The following is an 18,896-nucleotide window of genomic DNA, read 5'->3' on the forward strand; positions in this document are numbered from 1 at the left end:
GACCAGGAAATAAGGAGTAAGAAAATAAGCATGATGCAGAAGAAAAATTGCAGCTAACATTAAAAAAAAAAAAACTATGGACAAAAACAGAAAAACAGAATTAACCTTAGGCAATAAGAGAAAGGGTCACTGAAACCAAAAACTAAAACTCAAAAACATCTGACAAAGACAGAAATGCATCTGAAAGAAAGGCAGAATTAGAGGAAAGGAGGAAGTATCCCATCAGTGAGCTTGTGACAGTCACAGCGCTGACAGAGGAGAGAGGGGAGTCATTCATAAAAGCAGCACATGACTTCATGACTGTTACATACTTGTACTGCTTTGACCTCGGTTATCTGAACCAAAATGGACTTTAATGGTCTCACAGGTATAAAAGTTATTCATTTTCTTAAACAGCCTGATGACTAAAAAAAATCCCAGACAAATGTTTTGCTTAGGTTACTTTTAAAAATGGCAAGAGGAATCAATCAAACCTTATTTATTTGATTGATTCACTTTCCTGATTAGCAAAAGTTACTGAGATTGATATGACAGATAAGTAGAAATAGAAACTCTTTGAGGTATAATTACATCCAACGCAATAATGCCAAATGGCAAACAGCCCTTTTTTTCTTGTCCAAAAACAAAAGGCATGCTTCACCACAAACCCAGTATTCCTCATTATGTAACATGACCGCAACTGATAGATTCAATCTTGATCGTCACGACTATGGCTGACGGTAAAAAACCACTGCTCTGCTACTTCAAACTGCTCTTGCTGTCAAGCTGCCGTGTTAAAGTTGCCAACGCTCAGCCAGATAAAGTAACAACACAAGCCTTGCTCCCAAACCTCCTTCAACTAACACAGCATGCTCACTCGGATGCACGTCAGCCAGGTTAAATATTACCGAGTCCTACCTGGGCATCATTGTGAGTCTGCCAGTCTTTCCCCAGCCCTCTCCCTCTCACTCTATTCCTTTCGTCTCTCCTCTCCCAGCCAAAGCAGGGTCTAAGAATAGCGGTGAACTAAATTCACACAACAACATGAGACTATCAGGTGATCGCAGGAACACTGTGTGTGCTGGACAGTACAGAGGCAGCACCAGCAGCGAGCCTGGACTGCTGACAGTCAGAAAGCACTGTGATAAGAGAGTGACAGTGGGGATTTGTTTGTGTGTTGTCTCCTAATCCCACTCTTTTTGTTCCTCTCTCCCTTGTGTTCCGTCTTCACTCGCTTTCAATCTTCCTTTGTCCAATAAAATGTAAATGTGCACTTCGTCCTCTTAACAAAGCAGTGTTAGAAGAAAGAGCAGGCAAACTAAGAGCTTTTAAATGCCACAGCCTAATAAGTAAATGTTTCTCAGATGTTTTCCTTTTGAGACTTTAGTAAAAATAAAATAAGCAGGAGGTCAGAGAGGAGGACTGAAACTAGCCATGAAATATTGGCCAGTAATAGACATAGTGATAACTTTTGGGTTTTTTGTTTGTTTTTTTTTTGCTAAAAATCAGTGTAACTTCAATGGATATTCATGTAGATATATAAAGTATTGCACACTGCATAATTTGCCTAGAAATCTATAAACGAAAGCTATAAACAAATTATTATTTCTTTAAAATATATACCAGGAGCACACAGATAATTTTAACCCAAAAAAAGATTCTTTATTAAGTTCTTTAAAAGATATTTTGATCCTGCAGTTAAATATTTCCCTCCCCAATACCCTGAACTCTGGGATAATGAGACATCTACGATATATTTTTGCACTATGCCACTCCAACAAGTTTAATCAGTCCAAGCTTAACACCACAATAAAACAACTGTAATACGAATTCTAGCAAGAGTTGGCAAGCATAGCTGATGTATTGTTTGTGCAGTTCCTTTTTTTTTTATTTCTCCAAAAGAAGCTTCTGCAGGAAGCTTATACAATTCGATAACTAATAATAGTACTCACAACACCTTTACAACATTTGTTTGTCCAGAGAGTGACCTTCTACCACAGCAGCACAGAAGTAGATTTTGCACAGTGTAAATAGTATGTCAGCGTATAGCAATAGGAGCTACATACACTGAAGAAATTAGAAAAATGATTTGTTAAGGAAGAATAAAAAGCACAGCACTCGGGCAAAAGCATGAATAGCTGCTCCTGGAGAAGGTGTATACCAATAAAGGTCATTGCAAAGCTGACTAGCTTCCTAGACTGCAGTGAGTCAGAAATCAGCCTATGCTGACCTCAGGGACCTCTAGCTCTCTCTCCACCACCACTGGAACGTCTATGTGTGTGTGCATGTGTGCATGTGTGTGTGTTCCTGTGAGTGTGTGTGTGTGTGTGTGTGTGCTGGTGTTTGTCAGAGAAAGAAAGACAGTTACATAAACATCCCCACAGTCCAAGCTGCGTGACGTTCTTCCGGCTGCGTGTGGCAGAGGATTTTGTGAGGTCCAGCAGCTTGTATTTTTAAAAGATCTTTCTGTGCCATTTTGACAGCCAGCAACAAGTTTAATGTTGTCATCAAACAGTTTTAGACCTTACAGGAATGAAGTGAATTACTGCAGCGAGAAACATCAAGCATTATGGCATACAACTTGAAGTCTTGTGTACGTTTAGGGCAGTTAAGATTTCAATGCATGGGGCTGAAATTGCATTTAGAGTGGGAACAGTATTCCAGTGAATACTGACATACAACACTGAAGGGGCAACATATGACAAAGGTCAGGAGTGAAAATTAAAACCGCTGACACTGAGCCCGCGTGTGACATCTAACAAACAAACCACACCAAGAGCAATCTAGATGAAGCAAGGCAAGTTTTCCATGAGGGCAGCCTGCTCTGTAGGTGATGACTTTAGAGGTGACCCGTCTTGAGAGACCATTGCGCAGCATTATTCTAACCCTCTTGTACTGCCTGCATAGTAGCTCTGTATATAGCCACCACCTCAGTCCCTTCCCTTGACAAACTGCCTGATGCATCACATGTTTAATACATAGGCTACATATGAGTTCCAGCTGATTACAGGCTATAGGTCATTCTGTACTGTCACATTACTTTCCTATTGTGTTGCAGGTGCAATAAAAACAGCTACATAATAATGCATAACTGGAGTGGCACTGAAATCCAATTGTCACATTTTAGATAACTCTACCTGTGCATCAGCTCTCTCTGCACATACATTCTCAAACATGCATAGACATGTTAATATTTACCAAAGAATGCCTGATTGATAAATATGAAACCTTCTATGTAGAAATCACTGTAGCTGTTTAACACTATACGGGCTGAAAATTAATCCACAACAGAGGAAACACTCCTCTGCTGCTGGAGAGGTGGAACAGAGCAAACAAGTCAAGAGATTCAGCAGCAACAATTTTGACAAAGGTTAAACAAAAAACAAGCAAAAATGCCAACATTTCCTGGTTCCACACATGAGGGTTTTATGCTTGTTTTTACTGTAAATGATAAACTGAATTGATTGTTGTTCCTACAGGTGAGAAATTGTGAAAAATGTAACTATTTTTTGAGATTTTCTACATAAAATGATTAATTAATACATTTAAAAATATATTCAGCAGAGAATAATGAATAATCAATTGTTAGTTGTAGCTTTCAGGTTAAGTCCTACTCCATAGGACAAAATACAATATATACCTCTTGTCACACCAACACAAACACTGCACTTGTTCAGCTAACAATTGCTCTGCTATGACTAAGTTCTAGTAAACAGCGTTTCCCTGCAGCAGCTGGCCCCCATGTCTCAAAAGCACCTGACTACCTGCATATCTTCCAGTTTCTATGCCGGTTGTGTTGCATTAAGGACTTCTGCATTCCAGCAATCACATGATACTGACTGGACGAAGATGCTGCAATGCCCAGACGTTACAATACTCCCAGCAACGGTGCATTCAAACATTGTCTAGTTGACTTACTCATACAGCTGTAGGTACTGATAGCATCTGGAATCAATCTGTGTTCTTTCAGGGTCACAGTGATTGTCAACAACAGACCAAAACAAATATTATTACAGGTAACAAAATAAAAATAACACACATTTTCATACAGAAAAAAATTAATTCTCTGGTGCTATGTGTATCGGTATATTTTTGTGACAAGTGCATTCATGTTTTGTGAGTAAACTTTTTTGCATTGGGAACCCATTTTTTAAAATATTTTTCGCTTTCAAATTTTACTTCATTTTCATTTTTGCTCTACACATATTATGTCTTTATCCACTTCTCACAAATAGCATGTATACACAATGGATTATTCCTTTGTCACCATGTGTGAATCAGCAGCACATGACAGAAAGGGAGTGATAGTAGTGCTGAGAGTAATGACTGTCTCATACAGAATCACATGAACGTTTTCAAACAAAACCTTAAAACAAACACTAAACATCGTCAATCAGGACAATCACGTGTCAACCACCTCCTCAACCTTGCTTCTCGTCATTTGCTTCTTCCTCTAACTCAACTATGAGACTGAAAGTAGTACAATTAGGTTATGTGACAAACTGAACTTTTTGGTTTGAGTTTCAGGAACAACTCACACTACTGGTTATCTGTGAACACGCAATGCCATGCCATGCCATGCCATTATGTCTGCTCTGTGCTGATAAGGGTTTGGGGATTTATTCACGCAACAATTTATATTCTTAACTTTAATTTAATTTCTTTGAGGTTAAAGACAAAACAAGAATAAACCAACAAATCAGTAGAAAAAAGAAAGACAATAATGCCATTTTACAAATGCCAAATAAACTATGATTGGTTACAATTTTTAGAAGGTTCAACATGTATTAACTATTTGTCTGGAAAAATGCAGGAGCTAAATATCACTTATCTTAGGAACCACAGTCTGTATACTATGGACTGAATCCAGTGTTTAATGTACCCAACTCAAGGCTGAATGAAGGTGAAATTTCCACTGTATACTGTGTGTAACTGAACACATTATGAAAATGATGAAATGTCGTCAAATATTTATATTTGTGGAGGAACCCCGTCCAAACTGTAGTATGTGTTGCCGTGTATCTCTGCATTGTGTGACGCCTTCTTCCATTATAGTAACGTACCAGCATCAGTTGTAAAAGTGGAAATCGACTACTAAGAAAATTAAAAGATTTATTAGTAGATTATTTTGTTTCTGGGAACTGTGAAAGCTGAATAAAAATACAGACTACAGGCTAAGTTCGAAATTTTTACAATTTGTCATGTGTTGGTATGCCCATATGTCAGTTTGTTACTACACAGAAAGGCCAAACAACCAACTAGTCATCACCAATAAACTAAATAACAAATCGTGAGGAGCTCACTGTCCTGCCTCGCCTGCACAGCGCTTGAAGTGCTATTCTGACAAAGTAAGGGGACATGCAGGCCTAACTAGATGTTAAGCCAACATACCAGCACTCACCAGAACGCTACTGTGAGTGTGTGATGTGTGTGCAGCTTTTACGTAAAACTATATCTTTACCATGACCCTGCAGTTCTCAGAAGCTTGAGTGTGACCACTTAAAATAGCCCTGATGGGAACCTGATGACAGCCGCCGTCTTTACAGAACCTTGGCAGGCCTGCAGCATTCACACAGACAGACACACACAGAGAAGTAAGCAGCCATGCAATATAAACCTATAGCGTACATATGAATCCATGACACTAACAGGTTTTAAATATGCACAAGTAACTGATGGTGACAAAAGGGGATAGTGTTAAAGGAAATATTTTAATTCCTGTTCAGAAGTTTAATGTAGTGGAGTGAGTGTTTGATCAATTTTCAGCTGAAACTATACCATTATGCACATAGCAAACTGCAAAGGCTGCAATTTAGAATTTAGGCAAGAAGCGAGTCTGACCCAGGGTTTAAACTGTCATGTCGAGGTCACTTGTAGATTCAAAACTTTTTCTCTACAGCAACAGGACGCAACAAACTGATTATATCCATCTCAATAGAATACAATAATCAGTCCGCAATGGCTAAAATCTGTATTCCTCATTTAAACACAGAAATGTCTCGATTTATCAAAGTCATAACTTTGTGCCAGTGACTGAGAACGCAGCCATGTGACAGTCCCGCAAACATGACAGGCCGAGATTGATGAAAGCCTCACATGACACGGTGAGTTATGAAAGTACACAGTGGAGGAAGGAGAACCTGGCTTACAAAAGAGACAGAGATCTGGTTCTAATAAATCTTTACACTGAATTTACCAGTTAAATCAAATATTTTCCATAGCAATATTAAGGATGAAATATTCAGTACAAGTTGATCAGCATTACCTGTTTGTACAAGGCTTCAAAAAATACTTTGCTATCATAGAGGTGGTGAGGTTTTACAAAATGATTTGAAAAGCCACTTTTGCTTGCTTACACACACTCCCTCCTTGGAGTATCTCAGAACAAATGCTATATTGAGCTGTAAGGCCCAGGTCAAGTAGGAAGTTTCCTGAGCAGGCTGCCAGGACAAGCAGTCTGAGTGTGGGTGGGGAGGACAAAGCTATTGGCTGACGATCAGGCCGCTGACTGGCTACAGGGTGAGCCAGAAGCTCTCGGTGTAATGTACAGTATGCCGTCCCTGGTCAGGTGCTACAGCCAGGGAAACAGGAGAGGCTTTTTAGGCTTTCCTCCCAGGGTCAGCCAACCTGCTGCCCTCCGTGGTATTCTGGAGGGCACAGTGATGTGCTGTGACAGAGCTCTGGGTGGGTGAGGCATTATGCAGAGCAACAGGGCTGCAAACCAGTTAGATCTCTGACAGCTACTCTTTCAAGTTTTTTGTGGGTTGATGCTTATATTAGTATCTGCATTTTTTTAAGAGGAAGAGAAACATGTACAGGGGTGCATTACTTAGTAGTAAAGCACCATTTTGGATGTGAATATACACTGAAAAACAATAAAGAAATCAAAAGCACTCGATTAATGTAATATACTTCCAGCACAGGAAGTACATTGAAGTCTGCTGTACAAATTAGAAATGACTCTGATCATCCCAAATATGCAGAAAGGAAAGCTGGAATTTTCTGACGCTATATTAAATTGCTATTCATTTAATCAACTTAACCTGTAAGTTCTTGCTGAAATAGAAATCAATTTTTCTGGGATAAAATGCCAGAGGAGGTCATGCTGGTTTCTTTAATATCTTGATGTAAATGAATTGCATTACCATACCCAGCCAGTTCTTTTCATAATATCTGTTACTCTCTCTTACACAGGTTACCATGAATGCAAAGGCTGGCAGATCAGGGGCAATTCTTACTAAATGAATTCTTCAGTGAGGATCTGAATATTGTGAACCTCATCATCTCTGCAGTCCTCCTCTGTCAGTTGACTCTACTCATGACTTATCCTCCCCTCTCCTCTGTCCATCTTGCCCAATTCCTGACTATTCAAATGCACCCAGTTTAAATATTTATCTACTCCCACTACCCAGAGGTTTAACAGAATTCCGTTAAGCCCACCTTATGTACCAAGTATTTTCTTCTGTCTGGATCCATTCAGCCTAAACCATCCTAAATTCTTAGAGTGTCTAAAAGCTGTTCTTGTCCTCACATTTACAAACTCTCTAGTTTACCAATCCTTTCTCACTGAGAATCTCTTACAACATAATGATGCTTTCTAGCCTATTCCCACTACCACCCAAGTGTCCTCTCCACCCACGTCTCCTCGCAGTTCTGTCTTCTCCCGAGCATTTCATGCTTGATGAATGGGGAGCTTATGCCAGAGGTATGAGAGCCACAGCTGACCACTGAGTTAACAGAAACGCCTGCTGCCTGCCTGTTTGCTCTAGGATTGATGCCAGCCAGCCCCCTCGACACACACACACACACACACACACACACACACACACACACACACACACACACACACACACACACAACATTCCTATCACTGGGTGCAGGGCACCTTTATGGCAGTGGAACATGCTCTGGCATAGGCATGGGCCAAAGTGCAAGCAGCACCTTGGTGGGAGGCCTGACCCTGACCCAGAATATGTGGGGAAAAAAAAACCTACTAGCCAGCTCAGTGACTCTTTGCTCAATCAGATTACATGTAAACTTATTGTAATTCAATAAATATGTACTAGTAAGGCATACTACTGTCTAGTGACATTACACATGCTGTGGCTGCATGGCCTTAAATTCTGCACTCAGTAAAAGAGAAAAAAAAATCTATCTTCACTACAGTTTAATTTGTTTAAAAACAATCTACACCCTCTGCAAAGGATGCACAATATGGGCAATAGCTGCTTTACAATAGGTCACTGCAGTCCGAATTCTGTCTGATACGTCTGTATGCAGGGCTGCACAGCAGCTTGGTGGTTAGCACTTTCGTCTTGCAGCACGAAGACCCCTGGTTCGCATCCTGGCCTGGGATCTTTCTGCATGGCTTTGTATGTTCTTCCTGTGCATGGTTTTCTCCCACAGTCCAAAAAAACATGCTGAGGGTAATTGGTAATTCTAAATTGTCCATAGGTGTGAATGCAAGTCCCTCTGTGTAGTCCTGTGATAGACTGGCGACCTGTCCAGGGTGTCCCCCAAGTCAGCTTGGATAGATTTCAGCACCCCAACGACCCTAATGAGGATTAAGCGTTGTATAGATAATGGATGGATGTCTGGATGCTGCATTTTGCTGAAACAGGCCTGACATGAGAGCTTAAAGGAAGAAAATCAAAGACGTTTTAAATTGTTAAACTTTTATACACATCAATTTGTGGTAATATGTCACAGATGCAATACACAGACAACCAGTAGAGCAAGAACTAAAATCGGGGGATGCCATCTTTGCATTTGTTCCAACCATCACCTAGTGTAAACTCATGGTGCCAAATCAGGACATATCCATCTTTCTTATGCTAGGCATTTGGCGGTATTTGCATAAAACGCACAAAAAAAAAACACCATTTAACACAAGTGATCAACGGAAAATTTCAGCACCGTGCACCGAGTACACGAGTGTGAATACGGAGGCAGAAGCCTGGTTTAGCATAGATCTGCACGTATAGAGAAGCGATCACATGTGCTCCCGTACAGAGCACACTGTGTGCTCCTCCGGCGGAGAGTGTACGGTCGGCAGGACGGAGGGAAGCCACTTGTACTTTGCTCCAAGTTATCAGAGCTTCAGCTCAAGATAAGAGACATACACAGGTTAAAAAGCGTGACTGTACTGTCGCGTCTGTTTTCTGTTTTCTTTGCCACCATGCAGGCGGTTGCCAAAGAAACACAAAAGGGGGACACGGGGGAGACAAAGGAGAAAGCAGGACACCGCTTTCTGCAACTTCTAGGCTATGCCACGCTGTAGCCGCTCGTAGCCACACTTCGGGAAGAAGGAAAGCGTTTATTATAAACTTATTACCAACGGAACACACTTGAGTAAATGAGTCAAAAAGTGCTAGCTTATGAGGTGAATCCCACCAAGGCAGCGCGTGCAGCAGCCTCGTTAACGTCTAGTGGCTAGCATTAGCATGTTAGCTAACCGCACCAACAGGCACAGCACGTCCTGCACTGCACTTTTGCTGTGTTGATTTCAAATTATTTTAAAATGCACAGAGTTTATTTGTGAAGCGCCTCACAGTTTAGAAAAAAATATACCAGTCCAAAACTCTGTCATGCCGCCGGGGGAAAGTAACGAAAACGCACACATCACGTACACACAAACCACAAACAAACACACACGTACAGTAAATAGCTACCTGAAAGCTGGGTCCTCTTTGCTACATCTCGGGGGCGGCGACGAAAACGCATTTCTCTTGTTGAAAAGTTTCTGGAAGAGAGTCGGAGGCATCTTGTACCAAAATAAATTCGGTACAGACTGTCTCTTTTCTTTTCAAATCCAAGAGCAAATCTTGTTCCTTGTAACTGTCTCCATGGGTGTCACAGTCATATGACAGGCATTAGTCACAGGAGCTGCTTGGTAACCCGCTATATTTTTCTGATTGGCTGGCCGGACGCTGCTGCTACAACAAATTACGTGATTCGCTGGTATTTTTGGCCCGGTACCACGTGGTAAGTGGATTCGCTGTGTTGATGTTTTGTCGGGAATCGTGACAGCATGAAATTTATTCACAGAAATCATCAAGTGCGACTGCAGCATACGATCAGATATACTTAAAAGATCCAAATAATTAGAAAAAAAAGAAGAGCGAAAAAACTAATTAATTCATGTAGTCCATTTACTGTATTTTTATTTATTTTGTACATTTTCTGACTCACATAAGTGTGCAAATTTACACAAATGTTACCCAAATATTGAAAACAATCAACTAAAATTCGTCTTTCCCACATTTTAATATATTGGGTTACGCTATGTTTAAATTACCCCTTTAAGCGATGATACTGACACATATACAATAAAGTAAATAGAAATACAGATTAAAACAAATGAGCAAACAACACAACAACAACACATATTACATTTTTAACACTGAAAAACACTAACTCAAGGACAACGAAAAGAATAGTTAGCAATCAAAATACAGCCCTGACATCTAGTGGTCATTTTGAATTATACAATTTTTGATAGCGTTTACATGAAATAAACATAAAGGGCGTCTTTGAGTGCTTACAGTTAGATGAAATGAGACATTGAAAGTGCAATTTTAAACAGAATTATTCAATCAAGTATGTGAATTAGTTCATTTACTAATAGCTGAAGTCTGACAAAACAAAAACAAACACTGAAGCATGCATGTAATATAAAAAAAATGGTTAGGTAGAGAAGCAAAGGGACTTAAACAGTCACTTACACTGTTCACAAACTTTATAATGAGCAGGAACATAAATAAATAAATAAGTAAATGACTGGTGTGTCCTTGTAAATTATTCTCTGTAAAAATGACACGTAAAAAGGAATTAAACTTGTCAAACTGAGCCTCTACAACCTATTCTCAAAGCACACACAGCCTGCTTTTATACAGGATATTACACATATGTCTTTTTGGTGCAGATTACAGGGAAAAGCCCACATTTCTACATGTCAGGACAGAAGGTTATTTGTGCTTAGCAGCAATGAGAGGAAATAAAACAAAGCTTCTGAGTTTGTCAGACCTTTTGCTCATTTTCTGAAAGAATGCATCCCTATCGCTGTCACTGAGAAAGTCAAAGAACTTTGGTTTCTCTGGGCTACGTTTTAGCATTGCTGTTTGTTTGTTATAACTTCTCTCTTTACTTCTAGAGGCCTCCGCATAATGCTTGATCCGCACACGCGGGCTGGGTGTTTGAAATGGCTCACTGGTGTTGTGAAGCGTTAATCTGGAGGCTGGTACGTGTTTGGTCTCTGCGATGACAGGACTTTTAAACCAGACCTTCTTCTTACACAAGATAGGCCTTCTGCTGGTGAGCTAGGAGGAAAAATCACAACTACAATCCATCTTGCTTTTGACTTAAACAAAAAATATTGACATCATATTTTAAATTAAATGAAACAGATAGCAAAATGTCTCTCTTACTTTTGTTGGGGTTTTCCTGGCCGTGTTGTCTAGAAATTGAAAAATTACTCCTTATAATTTACATTAAGTGTAAAACAATATCTTAGTGCAGTAAACACAGCTAGAAGGAAGCCTAATGCAAAAGTGTACTTGATGAAGAAATGTAGCCTTGTACCTGATTTAAATAAGTCTGTTTGTGGTTTAGCCTCAGGTTCAGGTTCTCTGTGGCATAATAGAGAAAAAAATAACAGTGATTGAACCAGTTTTGTTCATCTACATTATATCTATCAATCCAAAAGTATCAGCACACATAATATTATGAGGAAGGAAATTCAAACTCACCTGATTTCATTGTTTTGTTCAGCAAGAATCGTAGAAGTATCTGCAGACAGAAGTTTGATTGTAATGGGAAGGTTTCAGATCCATACCAGCACTTAACACATCATACTCATTTTTTCTGAAAAGACTTTTGAATTTTTTTTCTAGTTAAATGATATCAAATTCACTGTCATTTGAAAAGCGTACACGTGGGTGGGATTTTTGCACAGAATTACCTATGATAGTAGAAAGATTGGGGCTACAATGCATGTTGATGCTCTTGGCATGGCTCTCGTCCAGCAAGGTGGAGTTTTTTATGTGAAGATGGAGACCCGGTGGCTTCTTGTTAATCTTCAAAGTCGGTGTTTCCACTGTGAAGACAACATAGAACAATATAAGACAAGAAAATGGTGTATTCTGGTTGTGGACGTTAGGATTTTTATCTCACAAAAGCACTACTAACAGAACACTGAAATTTGTTTGGATTTTTATGTCACGAAGGTACTAATAACTGAACACTGAAATTGATATTACATATGAGTGTTATAATATTGATAATAATAACCATTTAATGTGTATGAATCCATGAGTTGTGCTTGACCTTTAAAGGGGAAGAAATGGAGCTAAGCACTAACTCCAAGCTCTGATGGACACAGACAGGTCAGGCCGGAAAGTTACAGCCGCTTACAAAAAAATGCTTGTTCTTCTACACATGCACACACTAACAAAGATAGAGTTTTGACCTTGATACACAGCACATTCCTACTTCCTTATAATGTAACAGTTCATTCTACTGAAACTGCTAACTCTAGGTTGTTTGAGGGAGAAAACCATAGTAATCCTCCCTAAGAGACACCTGCATCCTCCCTATTTGATACGACTAACAGCTGCATCACATCTCAGCTGACAATGGAATAATTGTAACGGGTAGAAAGCGGGAAAAAGTTTGCAGGAGGGCTCTTTTTACAGGGTGCGGCTCTTGGGGATTGGGTGAATTATGTGCCAAAAGATATGGACATATCTGTGCACCAACTAATGGGAGAACTAAGTCTAAACCACGGTTTATCGCCACCTTTAGCCAATCACATTTCAATATTTGAATTAGACATTTATATCTATGACCTATCACACAATACTAGACTGAATAAAATGTTGTGTTCACTTTTGATTTTATCCTTTTCTGGGAGGCTGTTCCAAACAGAAAAAGGTCCTTGTACAAGATTCTTTTGGGACACTGATATTTAGAAAATAAACAGCTTAATTGGAGAGAAGTGGTTTGTCTTCTATCTCAAAAAACGAACACATTCAACATGAATATACAAAAACACGCACACACCATGGGTTTCATTTCTGAAAATCTCTGGGGAGGGAAGGCTGCTGGAAGACCCGAAGGAGTACAAGTCCTCATCCTCATCATCAGAGCTGAAAGTCGTGTCTGGCTCCATGCTAGAAGATGTGACGCTTCTTTCCTCATCTTCTCTACTCTGCATTTCATCATCTTTCAAAGCGTCTGTGCTGACAGTCACCTGAATGTGTGGTTGACCCGACTGTGACACTTGTGATGATTTGGTAGCCGACACGGCGGGCGAGAAAACATTGCGTTTGAGGTTTCTGGTGAAGGCAGGGATGCTCAAGCGCATCGCAGATTTGCTGTGGACAGGCAGAACGTCAACCTGTGTGGGTAAAGGATAAGCATGGAAAGTCTAAAAAACATTAGGAAACTGAAATTACAGCAGAATTATACAATTATATTCACACTGAAATATAATGACTGCACCGACAGCTTCATTAATGCTCCCTAATATTTGCCCTCATGGCATTTATTACGAATTTCCACAAAGGGAAACATGGCTTTGTATGTCAGGAAAATACTAATAGACATCATAGTTTGTTACCACATACCATACAATAAGGAAAATGTACATTAAGTCTCAAAATCAGCACACTTACCCACGCTGGGTTGCTTGGTTTGACAGTGGGGCTGTTCATGTCATCCACCCCACTTTCTTCTGGAAGTGCTTCATAATGCTTGCTGGGCAGAAATCTTCTAATCGCTTAAAGTTTTCAAAGCAAAGATGTTGAGAATATTAAAAAAGATGCAGCTCATGGTTCAGATAGACAGATATTCATCCCCTTGGGGAAATTCAGGGTATCCAGAGAGGGAAACCAGTGCACAAAAGAACATGCAATGAACGTGCAAAATGTACTGGTCAAAGAAATAAGGTGCCAAAATCGCTGATGTTTACAATAAAGATGCAAAATTGTTGGTATTTACAATGAAGATGCAAATTGTTGGGATTTACAATAAAAAAGAGTATTAAAAAGTCAAAGTACTGTGTAAAAACGAAACATAATAAACAATAATTGAGCACAATAACAGGCAAGTTGCATGATGGTGCATGTGTCCTGGTGGATCTATCATTACTGGCTTTATTGCACAGTTGAGCTGAAAAGGGTTTTACCTGCATGATGACTTAAATAAATAAATAATGATTGGAAAAATCTCTCCTCTCTCTCTCCTTCAAAGTTAAAAGGTGGCACATGGAGCACGAATTTGAAACACCACACAGAAAGTGACCTGACAATATAACTGGCTAACTGTAGCAACCCATATTCATGAAGAATGTAACATGGAAGTGGTGGTGCAATGGTTAAGTCTCTGGAGGACTGCTCAGAAGGTCAGTAGTTCAAGCCTTGATGTGGCCACCATTGAGCCCATCAATCTATTAATATTTTGAAGTTGAATTTACATCACCACTTAGACACTGGACTGTTTAACTGTGGCTGCTCTTCCTGGAGTCATTGCTTTTAAATTTCATACCTTTTCAAGACATATACTGTATAGCCACAGATTTGCTCCATGGTGCTGATTCATAATCTGCCCTTTATTATTTGTAGTGCTAATAATAAAGTTTAAAAAAAATTAAAAATAAAATAAATGATGCAGAAATCATGTATTTAAATGTTTTAGTGCTTTTATTCAGTTTGACTATCCACTTTGCGCAAGACAGCAAAGTTATAAAAGTTATATATTTTATATTTATGCATATCATATTTAATTTGTCTATATATACAAATGTTATAAACAAGCACTGATATCTTTAAATGAGAGGTTGAGAAAATTACAATTCAAATTCTTCTAATTATTATTGTTATTGTATTTATACTGCAATAGTCGAAAATTACGTGAAAATGCATGTACATAGTTTTAGTGAAATAACATAACCTCTGCCTCATTGCCTCTAGAAACAGGAAACACACTGCAACTCACTGACAGTAAAATAATACATCTCTCTGATGCACTTTACCCATGACAACAGAAACATCTTTTGGGTGTTTATTTCTTACCGTTTCTTCTGCTCAGTGCTGGTTTCACGGGTGTATCTCGTTTGTTAGTTAATCCACCGAGTCTAACACTGCGCCTGCATCGATCCATTTCCAGTGAAACTGCACATTTCCTCCTCGGATGGCTACCAAACTTTAAAATCGCGACAGCAGCAGTGCACCAGTTAAATGCCCAAATGAATTAAGTAAAAGGGGAGGATGACTCAAAGTTGACGTGAAAAACAGGGACTGGTCTTAAACCTTAACCTCAGCCTTTGACTGTGCGCTGCTTAGTAACCAAACACACCTGCAGAGTTAATAAAGCTGCTGATGAAAAAAAAAACCTCACAGTACGTTTTTCACATTGCAGGCGTACACTGTAACAAATTGCTGTAAAAATACAGCATATTTTGTACAGTAATATACCGTTCTTTGTAAATACAGCTGAATACTGTAAATTCACGTGTTTTTCAAGAACAAAATATTAACAGCAAGCTGCCGTACAATCTTACAGCAGATTACAGTATTTTTCTGGTTTGGGTTGATTTGAGTGTGACTGTTGCTGCAGTCTGACTGTTACTCGTCTCGGCAAATCTTCCTGCTCATCACCACATTTAGCAAACAGCCAACACAAAGAAGTGACGAAATAGGTTTAAAATATTCTGTATCAGTGATTTTACTCATTACTGAGGGAAGATGTGGAGAAAAGGAAGAATTGAGGACGACGATTTTCGGGCCGGCTCAGACCTGCAGGGACCATCTGTAGCTGATCCATCCTGCTCCGGTTCACTAAACAAGGTAACTGTGATTATTAAAAAGTCAGCCTTACTTTTATTTCTGTCAGTCTATTTTATTTATGTTTTATTCTTTGACAGTAACATAAATATAGCCAGGTTAGTTACTGCTTGGTGTTAGCCACGAGTCGCTAGCATGAATGCTAACGTTTCCCACACTGTTAGCTAGCTAGCTAGCATGAATGCTAACGTTTCCCACACTGTTAGCTAGCAGCTAGCATGAATGCTAACGTTTCCCACACTGTTAGCTAGCTAGCTAGCTAGCATACTCTCCTTTGGCTGCAGAGTGGACAAAACTTTGGGTCTTTCTTTTAAACCAGACCAGGAAAATGAATTTCTAAGCAACCAGATCCAACTAGGTTAGGTTAGCTATCTCTGTCTTTCGTGTAATTTTCCATCAAATATCCAATGTGATGCTCCACTGATCTGTTATCAGATCTCCACATGTACTTGTCTGCATTCCACCATTTGGGTAATTTCAAGTTTATAAAGGTTTGTAGGATGTGTCATGTTGCTTTTCTCTCCACTTAGGAAAGGTAAACTTGCTTGTTATGCAAACGGCTGCAAAAATTAGATTTAAATGTGTACTGAACTAAACAGCTGTTATAAGTGGAAGCCTCTGTTTTGCTTAATAATTTTAGTTTCCTGTTTTTTTTTTTTTTGTTAGTTTGTTTGGGTTTTTTTTGATGAATGTGACAGAGTTCCATATTGAGTTTAAGGGATGTTTGCCTACCACACCTAATATACTCTTTCTTTGTCATTTCATTGTAGGCGCTTCCTTGGTATCAACCCTGAGAGGGGAACAAAGGCCAGCCAGGAGAAGGTGATGTCCAAGAGGTCGGGGAAGCTGCTCCAGAAAAAGACATCTACTGTAAATCCCCATGTAGTCACCTTTATAAAAAGACTGATGGACTCTGAGTGGGACTTCATGTAAACCCACAGCACCTCTCCACACAGAACCTCACTTTCACAAAGGAAAAGCCCAGTCTGCAACCAGATGTTCATGCTGTCATTCTAAGGTAACAAGTCTCAGTATTGTGTTTGGTTCAGTATAAAATACTTCAGTCCTGGTGTCTCAGTTTTGTAGTTCCAGGTTTGTTCCATGACTTGGTGTTTACTGAACATGATCAAGAGTTATGAAAGACTGATTCTGAAGGCAGGGTACCTGAAATGTGATGTGCAATTTTTAAACAGATTGTTGACAACCTGTTAAACATCATTAATTATTTTTATAGATTGTATTTTACAAGACTTCAATTTCTTGAAATTTGTTAGCTGCTGAATGTGTTCAATGCAGTATTAAATAATTTAAGTGATATATAGGAATCTTTTGTTACAGTTCAGGAAAAATGGAAACCAAACTCAGTGTACCTGAACTAGAACATGCACAATGAGAACCTGTTCAGCATGAGGAAATGATTGTATGTTACTAAGATTTAATGGGTTAAATAAGTCAGTTTTTGAACTATGTTTGATACAGTGTTGGCTTTAATGAAAGCTTAATGTTGAAAAGTCATCTCTTGTCTGAGCCATTTCTATGCTATGCTATTTCCTGGGGCTTTCATTTTGAAAGCCCCAGGAAATAGCTCTCTAAACAGCATAATACCGTAATATTTTTTACAGTATTAAACTGTTGTTGTAGAATACGGTAGGATTACTGTAAAATAACAGTGTGCTGCTGGCAACTTTAGCTGCCAGCTCTTTACTGTAAATTTACAGGGAAATTTCTTAGAGTGTAGATTTTTTTATTTTTATTTTTTTTTACTTTTATTTATTTATCGTGAACAAAACAACGTGTGTTCATAATATCACTCGGTTACACGGTGTGGCTAATTTTAGTCCTTTTTTTTTAGCTCTTTAGCTAGTAGCTCTTGTGATGGGTCAATATATAATTGAGGGACTTTTGAAGTCCATGGGATATATTTTGCATACATTTTCATTAAAAAATGTTTTTTTTAAATTTATGTTCATTATCATCATGTCTTTACAACACCATCCGAATTTAATAACAACCACCGTCTAATTAGCTAAACAATAATAAAATGAGCTTATTCAAAAATTGTTTTGATTGTGTTCTTTTTATTAAGTTGAGATAATCATGACAGATATTTCTTTTTTGGCGATATATCAAATTTTATATGGAAAATAACTAATTGTATCTGTGTCCGAGAAATCACTTTCAACTAAGTTCCTCATTACAAAAACACTTCTCAAGGAAGTATGTTAATTCCAGATCACATGACCTGCTCCACATGATGTCATTTCCTCCTGAAGAAAAGACTGGCCAGACTCCAAGGTTTTCTGAGTTATTTAATATAAAGTAGTGTGTGAATCAAGTGTGGATTTATGGCATGTCAACAGTTTTACTACAATATCTTTAAAAATAACTTTCAATTTCACTTTTACTCAATTGTATTTATAATATTTAGAAGAATCTTTCATTTTAGAGTAAGAAGAACAAATACACTCAGAATTTACAAATAAACACTTCTGACATTTCAACAAATATTCAGTGACTACTATAGCCACCCTTCTTTTCAATAAGTGTCATGTCTTCCATCCATGTCATCTGTTAGTTTCTTGATCTTCTGATGATCGACATTTCCGGCAGCAGCAACCACAGCCTCCCAAATGCTGTTAAAAGAGGTGTACTGTCTTCCCTCACTATAACTCTCACGTTAAAGAAGATCCCAAAGTTCTCCACAGGGTTGAGATTGATGAGGATGTCATTATTCTGTCATCTTTAAGGTCCTTTGCTGGCTAGCCACACAGTGGGGGATTTGGATGTGTGCTATGGAGCTTTGTCCTGCATAAAAATCATGGCCTTCTTGTATGATGTAGACTTTTTATTCTACCACTGCTTGAAGGAAGCATCTTCTAAAAAATTGGCAGTGGGTCTGGGAGTTGATTTTAAGTCCATGTTCAACCCGAAAAGGTCCAGCTACCGCCACCTGTGGAGCTCTGTGCCCATTAGTGATCCATCCATCCATCTCATCTGTCTTCAGAAATCTCTTGGCCCAGAGTTGACGTTTCGTTTTTACTTCTGGACACACCAAGTGGATTGCATTTCTGGAAT

The 18,896-nt window shown here is 38.9% G+C and overlaps 2 protein-coding genes and 1 long non-coding RNA gene across 3 annotated transcripts in view; 1 reads left to right on the plus strand and 2 right to left on the minus strand.

Moving 5' to 3' along the window:
• Window positions 1–9,846, minus strand: part of fnip1 (folliculin interacting protein 1) — a 53,084-nt gene extending 43,238 nt beyond the window's left edge. Inside the window, exon 1 of the mRNA XM_023275743.3 lies at window positions 9,651–9,846. Within this exon, the coding sequence (XP_023131511.1) occupies window positions 9,651–9,742 (92 nt within the window). The 5' untranslated portion in view covers window positions 9,743–9,846. The remainder of the gene's footprint in view (window positions 1–9,650) is intronic.
• A 284-nt stretch (window positions 9,847–10,130) lies between these two features.
• LOC111572185 (uncharacterized) lies at window positions 10,131–15,332 on the minus strand. Its single transcript, XM_023275746.2, has 8 exons — window positions 15,051–15,332; window positions 13,653–13,756; window positions 13,039–13,375; window positions 11,939–12,073; window positions 11,727–11,766; window positions 11,560–11,606; window positions 11,406–11,434; window positions 10,131–11,297 (listed from the first exon to the last, which is right to left on the minus strand). Exons 1-8 carry the CDS (start codon window positions 15,136–15,138, stop codon window positions 10,947–10,949), a joined length of 1,131 nt encoding a protein of 376 aa, XP_023131514.1. The 5' UTR covers window positions 15,139–15,332; the 3' UTR covers window positions 10,131–10,946.
• Window positions 15,333–15,397: 65 nt separating this feature from the next.
• LOC129350496 (uncharacterized) lies at window positions 15,398–17,879 on the plus strand. The gene is made up of 2 exons (XR_008603919.1): window positions 15,398–15,824; window positions 16,592–17,879. It is a non-coding gene; the product is annotated as an uncharacterized LOC129350496 (long non-coding RNA).
• Window positions 17,880–18,896: the final 1,017 nt, after the last annotated feature.

Source organism: Amphiprion ocellaris, chromosome 14, assembly GCF_022539595.1.
Source record: "Amphiprion ocellaris isolate individual 3 ecotype Okinawa chromosome 14, ASM2253959v1, whole genome shotgun sequence".
Classification (NCBI taxonomy): domain Eukaryota; kingdom Metazoa; phylum Chordata; class Actinopteri; family Pomacentridae; genus Amphiprion; species Amphiprion ocellaris.

Excerpts from the sequence above, each read along its gene's own strand:
- LOC111572185 (XM_023275746.2), bottom strand. The coding sequence starts at position 15,138 with ATGGATCGATGCAGGCGCAGTGTTAGACTCGGTGGATTAACTAACAAA. Across the intron at positions 13,376-13,652 it reads AACCAAGCAACCCAGCGTGG|GTTGACGTTCTGCCTGTCCA; the intron begins GTAAGTGTGCTG and ends TTACCCACACAG. Across the intron at positions 11,435-11,559 it reads AACAGACTTATTTAAATCAG|ACAACACGGCCAGGAAAACC; the intron begins GTACAAGGCTAC and ends TTCAATTTCTAG.